Source organism: Chiloscyllium plagiosum, chromosome 39, assembly GCF_004010195.1.
Source record: "Chiloscyllium plagiosum isolate BGI_BamShark_2017 chromosome 39, ASM401019v2, whole genome shotgun sequence".
In the NCBI taxonomy this organism is placed as follows: domain Eukaryota; kingdom Metazoa; phylum Chordata; class Chondrichthyes; order Orectolobiformes; family Hemiscylliidae; genus Chiloscyllium; species Chiloscyllium plagiosum.
In genome coordinates, this window is record NC_057748.1 from 26,650,772 (window position 1) to 26,678,367 (window position 27,596).

General features: G+C 44.9%; 1 protein-coding gene across 1 annotated transcript in view; it reads right to left on the bottom strand.

The window, feature by feature from the left end:
* Positions 1 to 1,741: 1,741 nt before the first annotated feature.
* Positions 1,742 to 27,596, bottom strand: part of mecp2 (methyl CpG binding protein 2) — a 46,538-nt gene continuing 20,683 nt past the window's right edge. Inside the window, exons 2-3 of the mRNA XM_043680056.1 lie at positions 6,615 to 6,953; positions 1,742 to 3,686 (exon numbers count right to left, since the gene is read on the bottom strand). Coding sequence (XP_043535991.1) covers positions 2,618 to 3,686; positions 6,615 to 6,953 — 1,408 coding nt within the window. The 3' untranslated portion in view covers positions 1,742 to 2,617. The remainder of the gene's footprint in view (positions 3,687 to 6,614; positions 6,954 to 27,596) is intronic.

A 27,596-nucleotide genomic window follows, 5' to 3' on the forward strand; every position in this document is an offset into this window, starting at 1 on the left:
GAAAATGTCGGACTTTTCACAGTGAAACCAGGGATGGCGAAGCTTATGATCTGAGACTGGCAAGCTGGCACCCATCTTGCCAGCCTGACTTCCTCACCCTCCTTCAACAGCCCAGATGTATCCCTAAGAGAACAAGGGTAGGGGGCATAGCCAGGCATCACTTGCTTTCTTTAGCCAGCGAGAGCCATTTTGTAAAGACGAGTCATGTCTGGAAGCGTAGGCCATTGGCATGTTTCAGGTACACTGATCCAATCATAGTTTGTCTCTTTTTTTAAGAAAATAACACAATCAAAAATCTTAAGATATAAATAATATCACGATATAAAGGACAGCTTACAGTACTGTAAAATTCTCTAGTTGACAGTGCAAGCAGGAAGGATAAGATTCAATGCTAGCAGACAGCTGGCGGGAAAGGTGGGATGTGGAATCCGTAACGGTTGCACCAACGCCAGGATGCAGCAAGTGTTTCAAAGTGTTTGCAACCCTTCACGTAGTACAGCGGAAGCACGGGCCTTGCTCTCGCTCGGACACACAGTATCAAACCAACAGTCTAATGCAAAAATAAACAGAACACAACCTCAGGGACAACAATACTCTGCTAACCCTACTGTCCTATACGTATTTGTGTGGATATATAACATTAAAAAAGTTGGTCATTTTTTGGATACTGTCTCCTCCTAAAGATTTCTGCCTACAAACCCCCCCCCTTCAATCTCACTACATACAAACCAGAGGAATCAACTGGTTTCTTTTGTAATTGGGACAGAAGTACAGCAAGTTCAGGTTTCTAAAACCAGAGTTGAACAGCGCTTCATTCCTAGAGTGCCCACACTGACTTTTGAAATGAACACGGTGGGGGTGCAGACAGCAAACAAAGAGGATTCGAGTTCGGTTTCAAGTGCTGTTGGGTTCTAAGGAAAAAGTTGCACATTGTTTGTGGGGTGTGGCAAAACCTGCAGCATGTGGGATGTTTGGAAATGAAAAAGTGAGTGCCTAGCTTTTGAAAGCTTGCTGCATCATTGTCCCCCTTGGGAAAGCTCAGCCATTGAAAAATAAGTTGGGATGTTCCCTCCTTCCCCAAAATCCCTTATGAAAGTCAAGGGCCTTTAATAAGCACAGAACATATCCTAGCCCATTGAGAGAGAATAAACTCTTCACAGTAAGAGTCCCGCCCACTTCCCGCAAGGAAATTGTAAGTATATATAGCATTTATAGGGTTTCCTCCTCATCCTCCTCCCAATTTCCCACCCCGGTTCAGCAATGATAGGCAGCAACTTTGGCTCTGTGTTGAAAAAGAGCACCGGTGTGGTTGTGGCGTCAGCATTCCCCCAGTCCAGGCTGGCGTCTCTCACCGTACTGTACACTTTGCTTCAACAACCCAGGGACATGGCGCGCACCCTGACTGACATTGCAGGTTAAGCTGGTGCACGCACAGACAGTTGGGTTTACTTGGGACAGTGGAGCAGAGGCTGCCTTTTGTACACAAACTGACAGGGGTTCAGATTGCCCTAGGGCACGGCTCATCCATGTCGCCCAAGCTGACAAGGCTTGTGCCCTTACTTTGTTACAATGAGGCAAAAAGCCCTTTTCTGGCATGACTGAGGATGACTCCTTACGCCCAAGATCCTCAGGGTCTCCCTGGCTGAGGCTGAATGAATAAGATTGGCTCGGGGTTGTGGTGGTGGGGGGAAAAAGAGAGAGAGAGAGAGAGAGAGAGACAGAGAGACAGAGAGACAGAGAGAGAGAGAGATAGAGAGTAAGAAAGNAGAAACACAGAAAGAGAGAAAGAGAGAGACAGAAAGAGAGAGACAGAGACAGTCTCTCCAGTGACAGATTCTACTGAGTGCAGGGCGGGTTGTCTCTCTAACTGGGACACTGTACAAACAGACTAAACGTGCCCTGAAATGGGCCAGCACATGGGTACAATTTGAAGCTGGGTGCACTGACTGGCCTCCTGCCCTCTAGGAGTCTGTCGTGTAGCTTAGCGACCACCTGCAGTGACATCGAACAATGCTAGCGACAAGACATTTCATAGGGCATGAGATCTTCAGCGCACCAACTTGCACCCTCCACCGGCATCAGAGACCCCACCCTCCTCCCAAAATAAAATGCAGAACTCCGTAGGTTTGGGCTCAACATTAGACACAACTGAAATCTGGTTGGCAAGCTCCAAAATGGCCTCAGAAACTTGGAGGAGTTGGAGTGGGGATCTCTGACACCCTACTGACTGAACGTGGGCCCTATGGTGGCACTGTAGCACAGGCATGGTGAGCTTTTGTTGTTTGTTGTTCCTAGAGTGGGAACGGTGGAGGGTGTGGGAAAGGAGGAAAAGGAGCAAGGGTAAAGTGGAGGAGGGGCCGGTGGATAGGTGGCGGGGGGGAATCTCTCACTCACTATCGTTCTGAGAGTCAAACAAAATACAAAGACAGACTTGACATTTGACCACCTAACAGATGCAAACACTTCAAGGAAGAAATTAGAAATTAAATCTTGCCCCATATAAGCTTCGAGGTTCAGCATCACTGCTCTGGAAAGCCTTCGTTAGAGCCCTACTCACAAAGGAGGAAAAGACACAACAGCTGCCTCGTTCATGTTTTTTTCCTTCTTCCTATCAAAGTCAGCTAACTCTCTCCGAGACAGTCGCTCGGGTATCTGCCGCCTCTTCTCTACTCGGCCTCGGCACAGTCGAGATGACAGCCCGCTGATCACCCTCGCCTCTCAGTTTGCCCTTCTCTGCGAGCTCAGTCTTTGAGGGCTCCTTTGGAAGCAGGTCAGCCTCGGGTCTGCTCCGTGGAGGCTTCTCCTCCATGCACGCTCTTGCGCTCAAGTCTTTGGGTTCTGAGGGGCTCCTCCTGTCCTTGGAGCTCTCCGCCTCTTGAGCAGTCACCTCCACTGGCTCCGAATCCTTGGGGTCAGCAGGGTGAGGGGGCTCCTTCTTGATACTCCTGCCTTTCGGGCTCCCCTCTCTTGCCTTGTGAATCACACTTTTAATGCTTTTCTGTCCTTTCCCACTTTTCTCTCCACCATCCGTCACTGATTGTTCAGGCTGGATGCTTTCCTTCACCACCGAGCTCCCCACTACCGGTATGCTGGTGTCCTCCTCAAAGATGCGGGTACTTTTTCTCTTTTTCAGGGGGGAGCTCTCCTCCCCCAGGTTCCTCTTTTTGATTGGCAAAACAGTCACTTCTTCAGGCTTGATGGAAGACTCCTTGATGATTTTCTTCTTCATGGCTGGCACCACAAAGCCCCCGCCAGGCTTTCGGCCCCTCTTCTTTGGGACAGCCTGGGGCTCGATCTCAGACTTCCTCTTCCTGCCAGGCCCGCCTTTCCGCACCTTTGGAAGTTGTTCTGTGGAAGACGTGGCTCCTTCAGCCTTCTGCAACAGGGGAGCTGAGAAAGGCATTTTAACCAGGAGCTTTGCCGCGCTTTTATCCGACAACCTCTTCGACGGACCGCCTTTCTGAACCCTCTTGTCTTTGCCACTCCCTTTGGGCCTGCCCCGGCCTCTTCCCGTACCGGTCGACTTGGGGCTCTTTGGCTTTTTAGGCGGCTTCTTCTCTCTTCTTGAGGGGCTCCCTCGCCCTGTGACTGTGAAGTCAAAGTCGCTGGGGTCGAGTGTGGTATCTCCGACCTTCTCGAAGTGTGCCAGGAGCTCTACTTTGGAACGGAATGCCTTTCCCTGTGGGCTGAAGAACAGAAAACAAACGGCATCGTTAAAATGGGGATCTGACATACATGCCCAGCAAAAGCACTTGGAAGCAGTGAAGTGTTACACCACACCTGAGCCCCATTCCTAGCAACAGATACCAGCTTTGCCTTTCAGACAGTTCATTAACATGACAGCAGTTCATTAACATGACAGGGACCACCCTTACACACATCCTAACTGAATTACTGCTTGGTCAACATGTAGTGCTCAACTCTTCCTACTCAGAGACATTCTCGAGTGACCTACAGCCAGGGGTGAAACCAGCTAACGCTTTTGGCCGTGCAGTACAGCTGAAGATCAACGGCTACATTCCTGTCACTACCCACTTCGAGGAGACCTCTATGGGGTACAACAGTAGGTCCGAGAGGCTAGGCAGATAGCAGTGGGGGCAGAATCGTGCAAGGGTGCTTGAGAGGTCAAGCAGGCAGGGGGAAGAGAAACCGAGTGCAGGCTGGAGGAAAGAGAGAGACTGCCTGGAGGGGTGGTANGGGGGGGGGAAACGAGGGGGAAGAACACACGTAGGGGGGTGGGGTGGGTGAGGAAATCGAGAAAGAGCATGTGATCAACCGTATCAAATGGGGTCCCAGTCATTTTCTGTGAAATGTTAACCACTTCTGCTTCAATTTATAATTTTAGCATTTCCGGCTTTCATTCTCCTTTCATTTTCATTCTTAACTGAAAGGACCGAATTAAGTGATGGCATAGGATACAGGCTAAACAGCCCAGTAATTCAAAGCAACCAACATAACCCGCTATCATTTCTGATTGTACTTGCGTCCCTTTCTCTACTCTGTTTGCTTCAGCCATTCCCTGGGGGACCACATTCCACACATACAGTATACTTTGGGTAAAAGGGCTTTTGTTCAATTTCCCTATTGGTTTTCTTGGGGAGTCTCTCATATTGACAGCCTATTGCCCACTGGAGGGAACACTGTCTGTCTCCACACCATCGAAACTGATCCCACATTTTATAAGCCTCGATTAGGTCACCCTTCAGCCTTCTTTTCTCCACCACCACCACCTTGAAGAAACCCAGCAGGTCCGTCCTTCCCTGAGATATAAATGCCTACCTTTCTGGTCACGTCCTTCCCCCCACCACTTCTCTGCAATCTCCCCAGTTCCTCGATATCCTTTCTATAATGTAGCTTCAAGTAAATGTTCTAAGTGTGGACCAGCCAGAGTTCCAAACAGGTTTTACACAACTTGACTACTTTTCAATTTGTTTGGCAGTGCAGAACTGAAGTACTCTTGAAAAGACAACATATTTTGGCAAAGCTTCTTGCACTTAACAGCAATATTTGTAAGAATACCAATTCAAACAGAAAAATATTGCCAACCAATCAGCACTCTCTTCTCTTAAAGTTTTGATGTTGGTTTTCTTGTAAATTGATTAAAAAAAAGTGTTTTTCAGAACTTTCTAACTTTATCCCTCAACAAATAAAGACCAGCGTTTTTTTTTGTTTCACTTTATATAAAAAGGTGCAGCTGATGAATCAGATAAATACCAATCTTACAAAGTTCTTCCACATACCTCCCTAGTTAAACAATACTTGGATGATTTCGCAGAGAGTTTAGGAAATGGATTGATCAAGAAGAGACCAGATTTTATCCTTGCTCTGATGAATCTCAACAGCAAGGGTCAGTGCCTCCAGTTAAAAGAAGAGACAGTCATTCGGATAGTCTCACTCCTGGTCAAGTAAGAATTAGCTGTGATGTCCCCAGCACTTTGATGTGCATAGGGACATGAACTGTATTTTGAGTCAGAAATTTGAGATCAAACAAGCGCATGGATTGCATTGGTAAACTGCCCAAATGCATAACAGAGCAGCACTATCAAACATGATTTTATACCAAACCACAAAGGTATTCCAACACTGACTAAAAGCTTCAATAAAGAGGTATTAAGGAACGTCTATAGAATGGGAGGGCAGATGAAATAGTAAAGGGAGGAAATTCTGGGGTGCGGGGTCCCAGGAGGCTGGAGACATGACCATCAATGGTGAGTGCTGGAAACATGGAAAGCATGACAGGCAGAAATTGGAGGAACACAGAATTCGAGGGCTCTAAGCGATTACACAAATTGAGACGATATTACAGGTACAAGGAGGGTTCTAAAGGACTGGACAAGGTAACTGATAAGAGGTGGAAATGTGTTGCTGGAAAAGCGCAGCAGGTCAGGCAGCATCCAGGGAACAGGAGAATCGACGTTTCGGGCATAAGCCCTTCTTCAGGAAAGGGCTTATGCCCGAAACGTCGATTCTCCTGTTCCCTGGATGCTGCCTGACCTGCTGCGCTTTTCCAGCAACACATTTCCAGCTCCGATCTCCAGCATCTGCAGACCTCACTTTCTTCTAACTGATAAGAGAGGTGTACAGACCAGAGATGGTGACAGAGATGGGGAGGGATGTAGGGACTGGAAGGGGTTACAGAAATGGGAATGGGTGTAGGGCTGGAGGAGGTTACAGAGATGGGGAGAAATGTAGGGGCTAGACTAGGTACGAGAGAAAAGGAGGTGTATATGGACTAGAGGTGGTGATGGAGATAGGGGGGGTATATGGATTGGAGGAGATTACGTCGATGGGGAGGGACTGTGGCTATGGATGGATTTGAAAACCAAGATGAGAACGGCAAAAACTCCGATGTTGCTGGACTTGGAGCTAATGGAGATCAGTGAGCATAGGATGGTGATGGGTGAGCAGGATTTGGTGCGAGTTGGGATTGGTTCGAATTTAGAGATGGCATAATTTGGGAACTTGGCTTTTGGTAACAAAAGCATGGATGAGACTTTTAACAGACGTGATGTGCAAAAACAAACAGATCCCACAGTGACAGATGCTGAATCAAGAAAGGACATTCCAATGAACACATCTGAAATGGCTGAAATACAATTTTCACAGCGACCTACTTGATAATGTACACGTCGTACTTTCCCGCTGATCGGCCTGACTTCCTCTGCTTGAGCTTCCGTGTCCAGCCCTCAGGAAGTGTGGGGTCATCATATAATGGGCCTCGGTCTCTGATCAGAGAGCGCCTTGGCTTCGGAGTGGAAGGGGTGGCCGCAACAGCTCCCTCTTGTTCCGCTGTTTCAACTTTGTTCCCATCAGCTGGCTCCGGGACCAGAGCTTCCGTAGGCTGGGCTTCTCGATGTTTCTCATCATCTCGCTCCTCTCTTCTCTTATGTTTCTTCACTTTCAGCAGCTTCTCCCTTTGCCCAGCCTGCTCGTGGTCCTCTGATTTCTCTTCGCTGCAATTTTCAAAAAAGGAAAGTAACTTAGTTTTTGAAGCACAAAAATATATGCACAGAAAATAAGAGCAACTGTTATTTAATGATCCTTTAGAATTTCCCTGTTAACAGGACAAAACACCAGAGACAGTGCAGGCGGCTCAATTCAGCTCACACCTGTATGACAAACATCGTAACTTACCCAAGGCACCCTTCATCCCAATCCAGCAAACACAGCCGACACTACATCAAGCATCCACTCCCTCCACCAATGGTGTTCAGTAGCACAGTACACACTAACTACAGGATACACTGTACAAATTCACTAACAATCCTTAGACAGCTACTTCCAAACTCAGGACCACTTCAGATTTTTGACTTTGTCCATCTATTAGGTCAGAGGAAGCAGATATGCAGGAACACCACTGATTGCACAGTTGCCTCCAAGCCACTCACCTTCCTGATTTGGAAACAAATGAGCATTCCTTCAATGTCACGGAGCCAATATCCCAGAACTCCCTCCCCAGCAGCACTGTGGGTCCACCTATGGACTGCAGTGGTTCAAGAGGGCAGCTCGCCACACACCATCTCAAGGGCAACTAGGGAAAGAAAATAAATGCTGGCCCAGCAGCCAGCAACGGCTACAATTCCAGACTGAACTCAAAAAAAAAGGCCAAGGCCAACGCTCAAGGGATACAAATTCAAACCTCACTGCAGAAGCTGGTGGAATTTAGATTCAATTGATGAATCTGGAATCAAACTGGGTTTAGTGATGGTGACCCTGAGACTTTGATTGTTACTGTAAAACTCCTCTGGTTCAATAATGTCCTTTAGGGACAGGAAATCTGCCACTCTTATCCAATCTGGACCACATGTGACCCCTATGTGATATTAAAGAGTTAATTTGCTCTGCTGACCTGCAAGAAATTGAATGCCCCAGGGGTAGGGTGGTGCGTCTTTGTCTTATAGGTGGAATGTGGGAGGTTTACATGGCCATTTCCTTGCCATTCAAGGATGATTTATATTTTTATCTAGAAATCAATAAGAACATTACAGTTGGAATTTGACTACTCCCCCATAGTTACAAAAAACAATTTGCAACAGATTTGACCATTAAGGGATGATTTACATTACATTGCCTCTGGAGGTGAGGTGGTCACTGCATTGTAATCGAGTGGCATATGACTGAGAGAGTGAGACTGGGGGTGGGGGGGGGGGGGGGGCGGGGGGGTTGTCTTGTGGGCATTACTAACGTGATGTAAAAATTTAGTATAAAGGAAGGACTGTTTCTTTTGTTCAGAGAGAGCTTTTGCCATGACCCCGTAAGCCCTGCAAGGGGTGTTAAGGGTTTCACCAAAGCTTGTACTGTACTGTGCTCAATAAAGTCGATTGCTCATTCACAAAAGTTGGTGTGTTGCAGTTGCATCAAATGTGTAAGAACCTCAGGAAAAAGAATTTAACACCCAGATTAACAGCAATGTAGTTAACAAAAGAATGCAACTCACCAGACCATAAAATAATAAAAAATAATATACTACAAAGTGCTGGAAATCTCAGAAAATAGAAAATGTCAGAAATACTCAGCATGGCAGGCATGTCTATTGCAGTGTGCACCTGCTCAGTGAAATGAAAAATGCAAAACGGTGGATGTTAAGACATCAGTGGTAGGACTGCCAACTCGGGATTAATCCAAATGGAGCAAAGGTAGCTTTTAGGAGAGTGATATGCTCTTCTTGTCGGATGTGGGAGTTTAGGGAGACTTTCCACCTTACTGATAATTATGTCGACAGGAAGTGTCTTTGGTAGCGAACCCTATCAGATTGCACGGATCGGGTGCAGCGGCAGTGAGAGCCAATAAGGAATTTACAAGAGTTAGGGAGTGTGATGGATGGCAGTTATAGGAAGGGAAAAAGGCCACAGATACAGTCAGGTAGATGGGTTAACTCTAGGAAAGGTAGGAGAGGTGGGCAGGTAGTGCAGGAGTCTTCTGTGGCTATCCCCATTTCAAACAAGTATGCTGTGTTTTGGAAAATGTAGGGGGTGACAGATTCTCGGGGAAAATAGCATGAACCACCAAGTTTCTAGTACACTGACTGGCTGTAAAGTAATGAGGGGCAATATCAGGTTCCAAGCAATTCATTGTGATAGGGGATCTCTAGGCAGAGGCACAGACAGACGTTCCTGCTGCCAGCAATGAAAACTCAGAATGGTGTGTTGCTCTCTTTGCGACAGGATCAAGGATCTCTCAAAGAGGGTGCAGAATGTTCTCAAAGGGGAGATGGACCAGCAGGAGGCCATTGTACACATTGGAACCAACAAAACAGGAAGGGAAAAGGATGAGATTCTTAAGGGAGAATATAAAAAGTTAAGCAGGAATTTAAAAAGGATGCCCTCGAAAGTAGTAATATCTAGATTACTCCCGGTGCTATGAACTAGTGAGGGTAGGAATAGGAGGATAGAGCAGATGAATGTGTGGCTGACAAAGTGGTGCAGGAGAGAAGGGTTCACATTTTTGGATCATTGGAATCTCTTCTGTGGTAGAAGTGACCTGTACAAGAAGGACAGATTGTACCTGAATTGAAAAGGGACTAATATATTGGCAGGGAGATTTGCTAGAGTTGCTCGGGGGTAGGGGATTTAAACAAGTAAGGGGTGGTGGGGGGGACCTAGGGAAATAGTGAGGAAAGAGATCTTTCCAAGACTGGTACAATTGGGAAAAGGAGTGGGTCAAACAGTCAGGGCAAATAGGAGCAAAGCAGAGAGTAAGGTTGGACTGATAAACTGCATTTACTTCATCTGCCTTCCCCATCAGGCCTCTTGTATTGAACTCAGGGCACAGTTGGGAACATGGGACTGGATATCACAGCAATTACAGAAACATGGCTCAGGGATGGACAGGACTGGCAGCTTAACATTCCAGGCTAGAAAGGAGGGCAAGAGAGGCAGTGGCATTTTTGGTAAGGGACAGCATTACTGCTGCTCCTAGGAATAGATCCAGGGAAGTTATTTGGGTGGAACTGAGAAATAAGAAAGGGATGATCACCTTAATGGGATCGTATTACAGAAACCCTAATAGTCAGCGGGAAATTGAGAAACAAATTCGGAAAGAGATTTCAGTTCTCTCTAAAATAGTGCCTGCAAACTTGGAATTGGGGCAGCATGGTGGCTCAGTGGTTAGCACTGCTGCCTCACAGTGACAGTGACCCGGGTTTGATTCCTGCCTTGAGTCTGTCTGTGTGGAGTTTGCACATTCTCGCCATGTTTGCATGGGTTTCCTCCTGGTGTTCCGGTTTCCGTCCACAGTCCAAAGGTGTGCAGATGAGGTGAATTGGCCATGCTTAAATTGCCCATAGTTTAAGGTACATTAGTCTGGTGTAAATACAGATTAGGGGAACGGATCTAGGTGGGTTACTTTTCGGACGGCTGGTGTGGACTTGTTGGGCCAAATGGCCTGTTTTCGCCCTGTAGGGTTTCTAATCTAATCTAAACTTGGAACATATAGACTATTTGGGCTGCCAGAGGAAGTAGTGGAGGCTAGTACAGTTGCAACACTTAAAGGCATTTGGATGGGCATATGAATAGGAAGGCTTTGGAGGGATATGGGCCGGGTGCTGGCAGGTGGGACTAGAATGGGTTGGGATAGCTGGTCGGCATGGACAAGTTGGACCAAAGGGTCTGTTTCTATGTTGTACATCTCTATGAGTCTAATAATAGAGTGATTGTGGGAGGGGACTTTAATGTTCCAAACATAGACTGGGACTGCCATAGTGTTAAGGGTTTAGATGGAGAGGAATTTGTTAAGTGTGCACAAGAAAAATTTTTGATTTAGGATGTGGATGTACCTAACAGAGAAAGTGCAAAACTTAATCTACTCTTGGGAAATAAGGCAGGGCAGGTGAGTGAGGTGTCAGTGGGGAAGCACTTTGGGGTCAGTGACCATTATTTTATTATTATTAAAATAGAGATGGAAAAGGACAGACCAGATCTAAAAGCTGACCTTCTAAATTGGACGAAAGCTAATTTTGCGATATTAGGCACAAACTCTCAAAAACTAATTGGGGGCAGATGTTCGCAGGTAAAGGGACGGATGGAAAATGAGAGTCCAGAGACAGAATGTCCCTCTTAGGGTGAAAGGAAAGGCTGGTAGGTACAGGGAATGCTGGATGACTACAGAAATTGAGGTTTTGTTAAAGAAAAGAAGAAGCATAAGTCAGGTACACACAAGAGAGATCGAGTTAATCCTTAAAAGAGTATAAAGGCAGGAGGAGTATACTTAAGAGGGAAATCAGGAGGGCAAAAAAAGGGGATGAGAGAGATCTTTCCAAGACTGGTACAGTTGGGAAAAGGAGTGGGTCAAAATGGTAATTAGGGAGAAAGTATGGCCCCCTCAAAGGTCAGCAAGGCAGCCAATGTATGGAGCCGCAGGACATGGGGGAAGGTGCTAATTGAGTATTTTGCATCAGTATTTACTGTGGTCAAAGACATGCAAGATATAGAATGTGGTGAAATAGATGATGACATCTTGAACAATGTCCATATTACAGATGTGGTAATGCTGGATGTCTTGAAACACGTGAAAGCGGATAAAGCCCTAGGACCTGATCAGGTGTACCCTTGAACTCTATGGGAAGCTACGGAAGTGATTGCTGGGCCCTGTGCTGAGATATTTGTATTACCGATAGTCACAGGTGAGGTGCCAGAAGGCTGGAGTTTGGCGACCGTGGTGTCATTATTTAAGAAAGATGGTAAGGAAAAGCCAGGGAACTATTGACCGGTGAGTCTGTCATCGGTGGTGGGCAAGTTGTTGGAGAGAATCCTGAGGGACAGGATTTACATGTATTTGGAAAGGCAAGGACTGATCAGGGATAGTGAGCATGGCTTTGTCCGTGGGAAATCATGTCTCATGAATTTGATTGAGTTTTTTGAAGACATAATAAAGAGGATTGATGAGAGCAGAGCAATGGACGTGATCTATATGGACTTCAGTAAGGCATTCAACAAGATTCCTCATGGGAGACTGGTTAGCAAGGTTAGATCTCATGGAATACAGGGAGAACTAGCCATTTGGATACACAACTGGCTCGAAGGTAGAAGACAGAAGGTGGTAGCAGAGGGTTGTTTGTCAGACAGGAGGCCTGAGAACAGTGGTCTGCCACAAGGATTGGTGCTGGGTCTACTGCTTTTCATCATTTATATAAATGATTTGAATGTGAACATAGGAGGTCTAGTTAGTAAGTTTGCAGATGACACCAAAATTGAAGGTATAGTGGACATCAAAGAACGTTATCTCAGATTACAACAGGTTCTTGATCAGATGGGCCAATGGGCTGAGGAGCGAGATGGAGTTTAATTCAGATAAATGCGAGGTGCTGCATTTTGGAAAAGCAAATCATGGCAGGACTTATACACTTAAACGTAAGGTCCTGGGGAGTGTTGCTGAACAAAAAGACCTTGGAGTGCAGGTTCATGTTCCTTAAAGTAGAGTCACGGGTAGATAGGAAAGTGAAGTCGGCATTTGGTATGCTTTTCTTTATTGGTCAGAGCATTGAGTTGAGAGCTCATGTTGTGGCTGTACAGGACATTAGTTAGGCCACTTTTGGAATATTGCATGTAATTGTGGTCTCCTTCCTATTGGAAGGATGTTGTGAAACTTGAAAATGTTAAAAAAAATTTACAATGGTGTTGCCAGGGTTGGAGGATTTGAGCTATAGGGAGAATCTGAATAGGCTGGGGCTGTTTTCCCTGGAGCGTTGGAGGCCGAGGGGTGACCTTATAGAGGTTGATAAAATCATGAGGGGCACGGATAGGATAAATTGGCAAAATCTTTTCCCTGGGGTGGAGGCAGAGAAGTGACCTTATAGAGGTTGATAAAATCATGAGGGGCATGGATAGGTTAAATAGATGGGTATATGAATAGGAAGGATTTAGAGGGATATGAGCCAAGTGCTGGCAAATGGGACCAGTTTAGTTTAGGATATCTGCTCAGCATGGACGAGTTGGACTAAAGGGTCTGTTTCCCTGCTGTACAACTCTATGACTCTACGACCCTCGTTATTTCCTTTTAAATACAGAGACAAAACACAATCACACTTGAGATCCTCTTGTATGTTGGGGCTCTGAATTCAAGCAGACCTCAAAGCACGCCCACATAGGAGCAGGAATAACAAAAAGACAAATGCAACAAAAGGACTCCTTCAGTTATTGTATCACATTTGACACCATAAAGTACCTCTCAATGAGTTGAACTTTTCTCAAATATGCTACTTTATCTGCAGGTATTGATCTAAAGAACAGTGACTGGAAATCCAGTCTTTTCAGGATTAGGCACACATTCAAACAGTAGCTCCCTTTCAATAGGTCAGACTGAATGGGAACAAAAACACTGTTTGGTCAGTGCAGCTGCTGAATGATTCAGACACCATTCAGTCCTGCCGTGAAGATTAATATTGCTCTTGCTGTACTGCTCATTTGCTTAAGAGGTTACACCTCATTCTGCCTTCTAATTCAGAAATCCGAGAGGGGTAATCCTTATCCTGGAGTCACACTAGTCATATCTTGGTAACAGGGTCAGATGTTAATGGGGAACAGGCAGAAAAGTGAAGTTGAGGCTTTGATCAGCTAAAATGTGATCATATTGATTAGCAGGGGAGGCTGAATGGCGTCCTTCTGCTTCTAATTCTTGTGTGCAGACCCGCTCAGTTCCAGGAAGGAGGTGCCATGTGGAAACTGGTTCTGTTCCCCTCCTCACCCACAAACAACAGAACTGGGGCAAATTACTCCAAGTGAAGAAATCAAATCGTTCAGTAAAGACGCTGACTGTGCTTTTTATTAAGGGGGCAGGCTCTGTAGAGGAAATGCAGTTTTACATCGGAAATTAAATGAGTCACACGAGCCTACTCAATACTGACCACCAAGTCAAAAAAGATTCACCCTATGAATATTCTTGCTTTTCCGTCACCCCGACTCGTTACAATTTCCCCCTTTTCTGTCGAAATTCCAATGGGACGAATCTCACTGGAATGAGTCATGCTCCATGCAACAAGATAGAGACTAAGCTTCAACCAAGAGACACTACAGGAAGTGGAAGCCAGCCTACACATGCGCACTATACAACATCAGGCACTGGCTGACAATTAGGGACCATAGCAATAAATCCCCTTCCTTGCACGGTTGTGCTGATGGTGGGGATTCAACACCCATTGTTTCTTGTTGGAGATCAGTGAACTCAGTGAAAACCAGAATCAATTCACAGACTTTTCTGCTCAGCACAGTGCAGTTCCACACTTTCAACAAAGCAGGTCAGAAACCATACATAAAGCCCTATACTTCTCCTGAGCTTTTCAGGATCTCAGTACATCCAAATGCTCATACACCCAAGAAAGAGCCACAAGGTAGGTTTACAAAGTATTAAGTAATTGAACATAGGTATACGGTCAGCATCTGTCACCTATCCCTAAATGCCCTCAAGATATTGGTGGTGAGCTGCTGTATGCACTCCATCTGCTGTCAGTATGCTACAGTGCTGTTAGGGAACAATTTTAACCAATGACAGTAAAGAAACAGCGACATGCAGTTTCAAATCAAGACAGTGTGTGGTTCAGAGGGAAACTTGCAGACAGTGGTGTTCCTATGTATCTGTAGAATATAGAATCCCTACTGTGTGGAAACAGGCCCTTTGCCCAAGAAGTTCACACTGACCCTCCGAACAGTAACCCACCCAGACCCATTCTCCTACTCTAACACTCTACATTTACCCCTGACTTACGCACCCCACCTACACATCCCTAAACACTAATGGCAATTTAGCTTGGCCAATTCACCTAACCTGCGCATCTTTGGACTGTGGGAGGAAACCAGAGGAAATCCACACAGACACAGGGAGAATGTGCAAACTCTACACAGACAGACAGTCACCAGAGGCTGGAATCCAATCCAGGTCCCTGGTGCTGAGGCAAGAGTGCTAACCATTTAGCCACTGTGTCCTTATCCTACCAGGTGGTAAAGGTCATAAGTACAGGAGACACCGTCAAGAGATCTGCTAGGGATGTGCAACGCCTCTCGCAGATGGGACACTGCAGCCAGGGACTGATCATTTGAGATGGTGGATAATCTGCCAATAAAGCGGGCCCACTTTTTCCTGCACCCTCACTCTCCGCATGTGACCTCCAATTGAAAAGACAGTCAACAAAACCAATGCAAATGTCTCAAAATTGACTGTCACCCCAGTGAGCAACAGATTAAATATGCAGCATGGTGGCTCAGTAGTTAGCATTGGTTCAATTCCAGCCTGAAGTGATTGTCTGTGTGGAATTTGCACATTCTCCCAGCGTCAGCACGGGTTTCCTCTGAATGTTTCAGTTTCCTCCCATAGTGTCCAGGGATGTGCAGGTTCGGTGGATTGGCCACGCTAAGTTGCCCTGTAGTGCCCAGGGATGTACAGGCTGGTGCATTAACCATGATAATTGCAGGGATGGGGTAGGGGTGTGTGTCTGAGTGCGATGCTCTTTGTAGGGTAGTGTAAACTCAATGGGCCGAACATAGGGATTTTATGATTCTATGGTTAAAGGTCAGGTTAAGTCAAGTTGGGAAAGCATACATTTTGTTCTATTTCCCATATTTCCATCAGGAGCTGTTATGTCCACAGCTCTGCAATCAAACTACCCGTGCAAGATTTGTACAACAACGTCCTCCTGTCAACGCTAGACTAACAGCTTAACTCCAGGTTATTCCCATGAAACAGGTGACAGAAAGAACAGCAGCAACACACAGCAAGTATGGATAGATGCCGGATTTTAATTATCGGTTATCCCCTCATTTGTAGATTTCAGATGGATAACTTATATTTCTTTGAAACATCTACTGCACTCTGGGTCAAAAGGTTGTGGATTTGGTTCAAGTTCCACGCCCACAGCTCGAGGCCATAATCTAGGCCAGCACTCCGCTATATAACAGTGGGTGTGCCCCAATGCCAGACAGGATGCTCAATGGAGGCCATGCCAAATGCTCTCCACTGGCTTAGCTTTGGGAAAAAAAACAGTCCGGCTCTTGGCGAAAACTTCCCGCTCGATAAATTACAATTGTATGGACCAATCAGCATGGCCTTGCATGAAATGGCTGCCCAGTTTGCCAGCATAAGCCACTGCGCTTTCAATTTAACACAATGTCCAAGAAGTGCCTGAAAAACATCGTGTGCTCCCTAAATAGATGCAGTAAAATTAAACTAACATGATTCAGTCAGTGTTGCAGCAAAGAAATATTCTTTGCTTGAAAGTGTTAAGGGGGCTGTTGGACTACACATTGCCCCTTTTAGCTCCTTTCTCCCTATAACGCCCATTCTTATTAATTTTAACAACTTCTTGAGAATCTGGATCCACAACACAAAAAATGACCAGAGGTGAAATCCTGCAGTCACTGCAATGGACAATAGTAAGCAAGAAGGTTCTGAGTTTGGAGTCAAGGCATTGCTGGTGGAGGAAGCACAGAGGGAACAGTATTCTGAAAATGGGCCTACTATCTACGCTCTGGGAGCAGCAAGAGAGAAAAATGCAAATAGAGCAAATGAAGATGGGCAATAAATGCTGACCTAGCCAGTGACACCTTGATCTCTTTGAAAGAACATTTGAAGAAAGTATCTGTTTTTCACCAATGTCTCCAAGACTGCTTTTTTTTGGAGGAGGAGGAGGAAGAGGAGGATGTGAAGAACCCACCTCAATTGGATTTTTCTGCATCAAAAAATAGACAGCCACTGCATTCCCCTATCTCGGGGTTTTCAGACAGGGGAGGAACAAAATACCAGGGTGACAAGTCTCAGCTTTGAGTACAGGGGAACACGCAGTCTGACTATAGAGTCAGGAAGCACACCAACAAAATTGATTTAATAGCAGTAGCAGTGACCACACCAAACTCTCTTATCTGGCCTGATATGTTGAAGATAATAGGTGGCCCCAAATGATTCTTTTGTAAATTTCCCAAGTTCACATAAAAACATTAATAATGATCACAAACACTAGATGCTTGTGCAAATTGTAAAGCATGCCCTCATTTAGGCAAAATTTAATCCTACTTCTTTTGGATTGATCACTGACTCCTGAGTAAGAGGGGCTTGAGACAGGATACTGTGGATAAAACATGGCTGACACTGGTTTCTACTCCAAACACAATTAAAACAATCAGATGACTCCAGAAACTGTCAAGCCATTGCTGAAGAAGAGAATACATGTTCACAAAATGTGTGCGGGGAAAGATACCAAATCCTCTATCTTGGACAAACACAGTGCTTTTAAAACTTCAAACATGCTCTCCTGGTGAGGAGGACCGAGTAGAAATCCCACTTCCAAGCAATAAACCTGAAAAGCTGGACAGATGGCAGTAACTGCTGACATGCTTTACTTATATCCCCTCAGGTATTCCATCAAAGGTAATTGCACAACTCACTGGAACAAAGCTCTGTTGGTATAAGGATGCTGCCTGAGAACAGCTAGTAGTTTAAAATCATTAATGTTTTTAGAAACAATTTTGAGAAGTTGCTTCTTCCTAACCATTCTTCCCTAAAATGCCTGTGAGAGTGGGAGGGTTAACGTCAGTAGAAAGCTATGAAGTGCACTGTGAGCATGTAAAGAATTCCCTTGTTTAAAAAACTACTGCAAATGTGTACATACAGTTAAAGCAAAGACACCAAAGGAAGGCTTCGAACATTCCAAGACTTGGGGCGGAAGACCTAGATTGCAAGTTTTTTCAAAAATCTTTATTATTTTCCTTATATGCTTACAACCACTAAGTGAAATATGGCTTTTCAGACAGTCAAAACCAGACTGTCTGAATAAAGACCAGCTTTGGGCAAAAATAAAGACGGGGGCAGGTGCTTGGGGTGGCATTGTAACCACACAGCCTGAGAGCACTGTGCTATATAGATATACATGATATGGCAGTGCCGCTGTTGGACTGACACCAGGTTATAGTCTAACAGGTTTATTTAAAATCACAAGCTTTCAGAGTGCTGCTCCTTCATCAGGTAAAGTCTTGATTATAAACCCGGTGTAGTGCGACTTCTGACCTAATACAGATATATGGTGCACTGGCAGTGTTCAAATGCCTGGATCAGACACTCTAGAATTCCCTTGCTAATCTTCTACAGCTCTCTCCCTATCGCGTCTTCAAAACTGACAACTTTGACTGAACCTGCCCTTCAAGCCTTTGAGACTGTCAAATTTTGTTCTGGAACACTCACATCAAGCTCCTTGGGACGTTTGTGAAATATTTAGAAGTGCTACGTACACAAAAGTAGCAATTCTCCAAGATCAGACCTAAGCAATTCACTCCCAGCTATCTGTTCTTGTACATGAACCCTTCCACTACCCAAACCATTCAAAACCCATAACGAAATTGCTGCTGTATTAATACATTTATCCTGAGGGGTCTTGACAGGATCGATGTGGAAGAAACTAGACCTGGGGGTCACTATTTAAAAATCAGGGTTACCCATTTAAAACAGATTAGTTTCTCTCAGAGTACCATGAATCTTTTGAAATCTCTTTCTAAGAAGGTGGTGGAAATAGTCTTCAGGTCGACTGGATGGATTCTTGTTTAATGAGGCGGGGAACGCAATCAGGGGTAGACAAGAGTGAGGATTTTAGGTTAAGATCAGATGGGCCGTGACCTTATAGAATGGCAGAGCAGGCTTGGGTGGCTGAAGAGCCTACTATAGCTTCTTGCTTATGTGTTAGTGAGTACTTTTGTGTTGTGTACTGAGCTGTCTGAAACTCCCTGCTGAAAAAGTCATCACTGTCTGTGTGTCTCGCTGGAGCACTGCAGCAGTGTTTCTCTGCTGTCTCTGGCAACAGCACAAGATTGGGACTCTCTATTTTTCTATCCTCTGCACTATAAATAGCACTCTCCTCTACATTCTTCAGGTATCACTCCAGGCAAGATGCGCAAGTGAAATCCACTGTTGTTTCATTCTTAAAAACAAACATCAAGTAACATTTTTGCAAATGGAAAATTTTGAGAAGTAAATGGCAATTTAGAGCCAAAAAAGGGAGCATACTATAGTGTGTGTCTGAGGAAAGAACTTTTTAAAGCAAGATGCGGTCATGCGGAGAGGATGTGTAACTTGAAGGTTACGGGTGCACATCTGCATACTTGCACTGCCCTGTGGTCAGACAATTTGCTGTGTAGGATCATGGGTGAAGAAGGGGTGAAGTCAATAACAGTCACAGAGTCATACAGCATGGAAACAGACACTTCGTTCTAACTCTTCCATGCCGACCAGATATCCGAACCTAATCTAGTCCCATTTGCCAGCACATGGCCCATATCCCTCTAAACCTTTCCTATTCATATACCCATCCAAATGCCTTTTAAATGCTGTAATTGTACCAGCCTCCACCACTTCCTCTAGCAGCTCATTCTACACATGCCCCACCATCTGTGTGAAAACGTTGCCCCTTACGTTCCTATTATATCTTTCCCCTCTCACCAAAACCTATGCCCTCTAGTTCTGGACTTCCCCACCCCAGGGAAAAGACCTTGCCAATTTATCCTATCCATGCCCCTCATGATTTTATAAACCTCTATAAGGTCACCCTTCAGCCACCGATGCTCCAGGGAAAACAGCCCAGTCTATTCAGACTCTCCTATAGTTCAAATCCTCCAACCCTGGCAACATCATTGTAAATTTTTTCCGAATCTTTTCAAGTTTCACAACATCCTTCCAACAGAAACGAGACCAGAATTGCATGCAATATTCCAAAAGTGGCCTAATGTCTGTACAGCCACAACGTGAGCTCTCAACTCCTATACTCAATGCTCTGACCAATAAAGGAAAGCATACCAAATGCCTTCTTCATTATCCTGTCTCCCTGAGACTCAATTTTCAAGGAGCTATGAACCTGAACTCCAAGATCTCTTTGTTCAGCAACACTACCTAGGACCTTATACACTTAATGGTAAGTCCTGCCATGATTTGCTTTTCTAAAATGCAGTACTTCGCATTTATCTAAATTCAACTCCATCCGCCACACCTCAGCCCATTGGCCCATCTGATCAAGTACCTGTTGTAATCTGAGCTAACGTTCTTTGTTGCCCACTACACCTCCAATTTTGGTGTCATCTGCAAACTTACTAACTAGACCTCCTACGTTCATATCCAAACCATTTATATAAATGACAAAAAGCAGTAGACCCAGCAGCAAAGCTTGTGGCAGACCTCCAGTCTGAAAAGCAACCCTCCGCCACTACCCTCTGTCTTCTACCTTCGAGCCAGTTGTGTATCCAAATGGCTAGTTCTCCCTGTATTCCATGAGATCTAACCTTGCTAACCAGTCTCCCATGAGGAATCTTGTTGAATGCCTTACTGAAGTCCATATAGATCACGTCCATTGCTCTGCTCTCATCAATCCTCTTTATTATGTCTTCAAAAAACTCAATCAAATTCATGAGACATGATTTCCCAAGCACAAAGCCATGCTCACTCCCCCTAAATCAGTCCTTGCCATTCCAAATACACGCACATCCTGTCTCTCAGGATTCCCTCCAACAACTTGCCCACCACCGATGACAGACTCACCGGTCAATAGTTCCCTGGCTTTTCCTTACCATCTTTCTTAAATAATGACACCATGGAAGCCAAACTCCAGCCTTCTGGCACCTCACCTGTGACTATCGATGATACAAATATCTCAGCAAGCGGCCCAGCAATCACTTCTCAAGGTTTCCACAGGGTTCTAGGATCGACCTGATCAGGTCTGGGGATTTATCCACTTTTATGCGTTCCAAGACATCCAACACCATCTCCTCTGTAATATGGACATTTTTCAAGATGTCACCATGTATTTTGCCACATTCTATATCTTCCATGCACTTCTCCACAGTAAATATCTCGTTTAGTATCTTCCCCATCTCCTGTGGCTTCACACATAGGCTGCCTTGCTGATCATTGAGGTGCCATATTCCTGAAGAAGGGCTTATGCCCGAAACGTCGATTCTCCTGTTCCTTGGATGCTGCCTGACCTGCTGCGCTTTTCCAGCAACACATTTTCAGCAGGGCCATATTCACTCCCTAGTTACCATTTTGTTCTTAATATATTTATAAAAACAGTTTGGATTCTCCTTAACCGTATTTGCCAAAGCTATCTTATGTCCCCTTTTTGCCCTCCTGATTTCCCTCTTAAGTATACTCCTCCTGCCTTTATACTCGATCTCTCCTGTCTGTACCTGACTTATGCTTCCTCCTTTTTCTTAACCAAAACCTCAATTTCTGTCATCATCCAGCATTCCCTATACCTACTAGCCTTTCCTTTCACCCTAATGGGGATACATTGTGTCTGGACCCTCGTTATCTCATTTTTGAAGGCTTCCCGTTTTCCATCCGTGCCTTTATCTGTGAACATCTGCCTCCACTCAGCTTTTGAGAGTTTGTGCCTAATACCATCAAAATTAGCTTTCCTCCAATTTAGAACTTCAACTTTTAGATCCAGTCTATCCTTTTCCATCACTATGTTAAAACTAATAGAATTATGGTCGCTGGCCCACCAAGCTTTGCACCTTTTCTAGTAGCTGAAAATGTGTTGCTGGAAAAGCGCAGCAGGTTAGGCAGCATCCAGGGAACAGGAGAATCGACGTTTCGGGCATAAGCCCTTCTTCAGGAATTATGCCCAAAACGTCGATTCTCCTGTTCCCTGGATGCTGCCTAACCTGCTACGCTTTTCCAGCAACACATTTTCAGCTCTGATCTCCAGCATCTGCAGACCTCACTTTCTCCTCAAACCTTTTCTAGTAGGTACATCCACATACTGAATCAGAAGATTTTCTTGTATGCACTTAATTCCCATCCACCTAAACCCTTAACACTATGGCAGTCCCAGTCTGTGTTTGGAAAGTTAAAATCCCCTTCCATAACCACTCTAATATTCTTACAGATAACTGAAATTTCCCTACAAATTTGTTTCCTAGTTTCCCACTGACTATTACCGAGTCTATAATACAATCCCAATAAGGTGATCATCCCTTTCTTATTTGTCAGCTCCTTCCAAACAAGTTCCCTGGATGTTTAGGAACATTCCCCCTAAGTACAGCAGTAAAACTCTCTCTTATCAAAAACACCACTCCCCCTCCACTTTTGCCCGCTTTTTTATCCTTCCTATAGCATTTGTATCCTGGAACATTAGGCTGCCAGTCCTATCCCTGAGCCACATTTCTGCAATTGCTATACCATGCAACTATTCCTCTTCCACAATGGCATGATCGTTAGCAGGCTGAATTATCCTTGCATTGGTGTATCACTCCTTCACACGCTCAGTTAAAGGCTCACCATATCAATACACTTCAGTTGCTGTACAGCATGGCACTGACATCTCTCACTCCAGTGGGTACTGTATTTAAGAAAAAGGATCCATTTGCATGATTTAAATCAGCAGTGTGCAAGATGGCAGAACTGGAGAACAGGGATGGGAAGAGACAAATGTGGGAAGATTGTCAGGCTAGAGACAACTTTTTTTTAAAATGGAGGGGAGGTGAGAGGGAAGGTTGCTAGGCTGTGAAGTCATTTGGAAACAGGGACAATAATTTTTACATTAAAATATTGCCAGAGCAGGAGTCCACATAGACCCATGAGCACTGGGATGACAGGTGTACAGGACCTCGTGCAAGCTAGGACGTAAGCAGCAGAGGTTTGAATGAGATTGAGCATAGCCTAAGAGTCAAAGCTTTGGAAGCCCCATGTTTGCTGTGGTGTTGCCAGATTTAAGTCAGAAGCCTATCACCAGCCACGAGGGATCAGGTTCACAGAATCAGGGAATGGTTAGAGTACTAAGGTGAGATATAACTAGCTAGGAAATGGAATGTCTGCAAGCTGGAAAAATAAATATTAACACACAATGTCCACCAGTGAATATAAGAAAGAGATTCAATTGAAAGGTTCAAAGTGCAGTACCAATGACAGAAACCATTTGTTCCATGTCGAGAACTGAAAATGCCACCAAAAGAAAAAATTACAACAAGCAGAAATATATTGGATTCTGGCCACTACTTGTAATGAAGCGAGTAACTACTGCACACTAGTGCAGAACTGCAAGACAGCAGGCAGAATCAGGCTGTTCTCATGGAATATTCTTGGCTGTACAGGTGACTGGGTGAAGGCTGTGGTCTGCAGGGAAAAGATAGATGAAAGAAGTTGAAATGTTGGCTTCGAGGAGCTGGCAATTCGTGCAGGAAGGGACCCACACTAACATCCGCGACGGTCATCATTTCAAGGTGATGCAACTAACTACCTCACAAGGACGTAACTTATGCAACAGTTTGACTCTTAACTGACGAGCAACAGATCTGTTACAAACGTGATACAAGTCACATCCCAGGGCTCCTCATCATGTAATCTGTTTATACAGCACAGTAGGCATGCAATCGAAATAATGAAACACAAATGCTCATTTTAAACGTAAATTGATCAAGTTGTTTCACAATTCCACCCCCACCCACATCCAGTGCTGCAACTGCAACATCTGAGCTACATTTTAAAGAACTAATAGAGTGTGTGGTAGCAAGACAGGTATCAGCTCGGGATGGGACAGTCAACAGAGGGCCTATGAGCTGGGTAAGCTCCTCAAAGAGATTCAAAAGCACGCTGGACGCTGTTGCAAGATGAACTGACCAACTCCGCAAAAGCAAGCTAGCTGGCTACTCAATTCATTGTTGATGGTGGATATGACAGTGCACAAAATGGCTGTCATGTTCACCTGGCCAAGTGTTAACTGCACTTCAAAACAAATTACTGTGCTCGAAGGTTCTCCAGATGGCATTGACTTGAAAAATCATTACATAAGCAAAACAATTGCATTTATCCCATTCCCTTCAACATGGCAATGTGTCCTGAATTGCTTCATGGCAACAATTATCAAATAAAACATGACTCACAACTACACCAGGATTTTGGGCACAGTGACCAAAAGTTTGATCCGAATGCTGTAAAGGAGTGCCATGGGGGCAGATGGCGAGGGAGCGAGTGAGAGAGAGGGTGAGTGAAGCGGCGAGCAAGAGAGATCGTTAGGCTGGTTGGGAGAATTCCAGAGATTAAAGCCCAGCAGCCAATGGTGGAGCAACAGAAATTGGGGGATGTAGGAGAGACTGGAATTAGTTCAATACAGAAACCTTGCAAAGTACAAGGAGACTACAATAAAGGGAGTGGTGTAGGGACAGAGCAGATTAGAGATTGGGAGGGTTTCATGGGCTGGAGGTGGTTACAGAGGGTGAGAGCACAGAGGGATTTGAAAACAAGGATGAGAATTTATGCACACTGATCAATTGGAAGCCAATGAGGGGTGGCAAACAAAGTAGGGGAAGTAGAGGTAAGGCCTGAACATGACCTGGTGCAAATTGGATAGTGGACAATATTTTGCGTGAATCATGGTTTATTAGAGATTGCAATAGGCAGAGGTAAAGACAGTGTCACAGAGTCTTCCTTATAATCAGAGCAAGCCATTTGTTTCTGTTTCAAGAGGAGGGTGGCAGAAGATAGCAGGTCTAATTACATCAAGATATTCAAAAAAAGATTAATGAACATTCTATAACACTCACAAATCACCAAAGGGACAGACAAATCTCAGAATTATCCAAAACAATTACCTAGATAATTAACAGCGCAGTTCTTAAAAGGACTATCTGAACCTGGTAATCATCTTTTCTATTCTCTTTACTCATCTATCCTGAAGACAAGAAACAGACTGCCAGGAAACTACTGCCTCCCGACCAAAGAGGAGTTACTAAACTTTCCCGGGAAGTGCACGAAGAAAGGTACCTTAAAACCAATGTTAATCAGCATAAGTGGTTAGCACTGCTGCCTCACAGCGCCAGAGACCCGGGTTCAATTCCTGCCTCAGGCAGCTGACTGTGTGGAGTTTGCACATTCTCCCCGTGTCTGCGTGGGTTTCCTCCCACAGTCCAAAGATGTGCAGGTCAGGTGAACTGACCATGCTAAATTGCCCGTAGTGTTAGGTGAAGGGGTAAATGTAGGGGTATGGGTGGGTTGCGCTTCAGCGGGTCACGCTTCGGCGGGTCGGTGTGGATTTGTTGGGCCGAAGGGCCTGTTTCCACACTGTAAGTAATCTAATCTAATCATTGATAAGCAATCGGACCTTGAGAATAGCAATGAACAGATGTCATGTTCCTCCTGTAAAATCATACTTTATACATGGAAATTAAACGTTTGAAACTGTGAAGCATTGGGCTACATTTGACAGGGTGGGCTGGGGAGAGGAGGAGGAGGAAGAAGAAGAAATGACAACCATTGATTGAACCTCACCAGCTCTCAGGAAAAACATGGGCTGGACTTACTCCTTGCAAGCCTACATTGTGGGAATAAGGAGCTACTGAAAAAATAAACTGGTTAAAAGTGAGGGACTTGCATGCTAACTACGAGGAGATTCTAGTGGGAATGGATTTTTGACCCGAGAGAGGCAGCAAGGGTAGGTGCTGGCTTCTCTTAGACAGAAGGTGCAGTTGAGAAGGGACAGTATCAGATACATTGCAGGACACCCCTGGATTGAGGCACCTCATCCTTTCTTGCTTGGTTCAATTCAGCATTAAAAACTAGCGCACCTGTCCACACCAAGTAACTTATGACACATTCACGTCAATCTTAACTGACCTTCCAGTGTCTTATTAATATGGCGGGTGGGCAGGCAGCCAGTTTTGATGCCTGCCTCCAATATTACGGGGGAGGGGGGAGGGGGGAAGCTCAGGGGCTGAATGGGAAGGCCATGAGTCAGCCATGTTTGGGTGCCATCCACGTTCAACCCCACTCTGGGTGCAGAAAACACATCTGCCAGGAGCATTTAAATTCACAGCTATTGCTTACATGTACCAGAGACCTTTTTAAAGGCCTGGTAGTTTCTTCATTTTAAACGCTGAGCATGCCGTGCACTTGATGTCTTGAGTAAATCTGAAAAATAATGTTTTCACAGAAACACCATCACAGGTTCACTGTAGTGCCTGACATTTTTGGATTGATGTACAGCTGCTTTAGACCTGGGTGTAAACTTAGAAAATTTAACATTACCCCTCCCATATAAAGTTTCTAAGTTAACGTGTTGATCAGATTTCAGTGGTTTCATTATAAAGGACACCATCCACAGAAAAAAGGGATGTCTCTCCTGGCTGCTGAGTTTAGAACCAGGGGGTGACAGGCACTGGTGGTTGAAGCATTTAGGACTAAAATAAGCAGGAATTTCTTCACTCAGAGTGTGATGAATCTTTAGAATTCCCACACTCGAGGGCTGTGGAAGAACAATCATTCAGCAGGTTCATGCCAGAAAGCAATAATTTCAGGAAACTCATGAGATCAAGTGAATCTCAAGAAGAGTATTGGGGAGTAGGGGCATTCTTAAGAGGGAAGTCAGGAAGGCAAAAATGGGACATCAGAAAACTTTGGCAGATAAGACTAAGGAAAAGCCAGAAAGATTTTACAAATACATTAAGAGCAATAAAGAAACTATGGAAGAGAATAGGGCCCTTAAAGATCAACAAAGTCATCAATATGTGGAACCACAGGAGATGGGAGAGATACTAAATGAATATTTCACGTCAGTTTTTAGTGTGGAGAAAGAAATGTAGGCTAGGGAGCTCAGGGAAATGAATATTGATGTCTTGAAAACAGTCCACATTACAGAAAAGGAAGTGTTGAAAGGCTTAAGAAACAAAAAGATGGATAAATCTCTTGATCAAGTACATCCCAGGATATTGTGGGAAGTTAAGCCATGGGCTCAGTGGTTAGCACTGCTGCCTCACAGCACCAGGGTCCCAGGTTCGATTCCAGCCTTGGGAGACTGTCTGTGTGGAGTTTGCACATTCTCCCAGTGTCTGCGTGGGTTTCCTCCGGGTGCTCCGGTTTCCTCCCACAGTCCAAAGATGTGCAGGTTATGTGAACTGGCCATGCTAAATTGCCCATAGCGATAGGTGCATTAGTCAGAGGGAAATGGGTCTGGGTGGGTTACTCTTCGGAGGGTCGGTGTGGACTGGTTGGGCCAAAAGGCCTATTTCCACACTGTAGGGAATGTAATCTCAAGAAATTGCAGGGCCCCCAACAAAGTTATTTGTATCAACTACAGCCACGAGTGAGATGCCGGAAGATTGGAGGGTGGTTAATGTTGTGCCTTTATTTTAGAAATGGTTGTAAGGAGAAGCCTGGGAACTTCAGACCTGAGTCTGACATCAGTGGTGGGTATGTGATTGGAGGGGATTCCAACAAACAGGATCTATATGCATTTGAAGGGGCAAGGACTGACTATGGATAGTCAGCATGGCTGTGTGCATGGGAAATCGTTTCTCACAAACTTAATTGAGCTTTTTTGAGAACGTAACCAAAAAGATTGATGAGGGCAGAGCTGCAGACATTATCTACATGGACATTAATAAAGTGTTTGACAAGGCTCCGCATGGTAGACTAATTAGGAACATTAGATCACATGGGATTCAGGGAGAGCTTGTCAATTGGATACAAAATTGGCTTGACAGTAGGAGACAAGGTGGTGGTGGTGGAAGATTGCTTCTCAGGCTGGAATTCTGTAACTAGTGGTGTTCCACAGGAATTGGTGCTGGGTCCACTTATGTTCATCATTTCTAGAAGTTATGAGAATTTAGGAGGCAGAATTAGTAAGTTTATGGATGACACAAAAA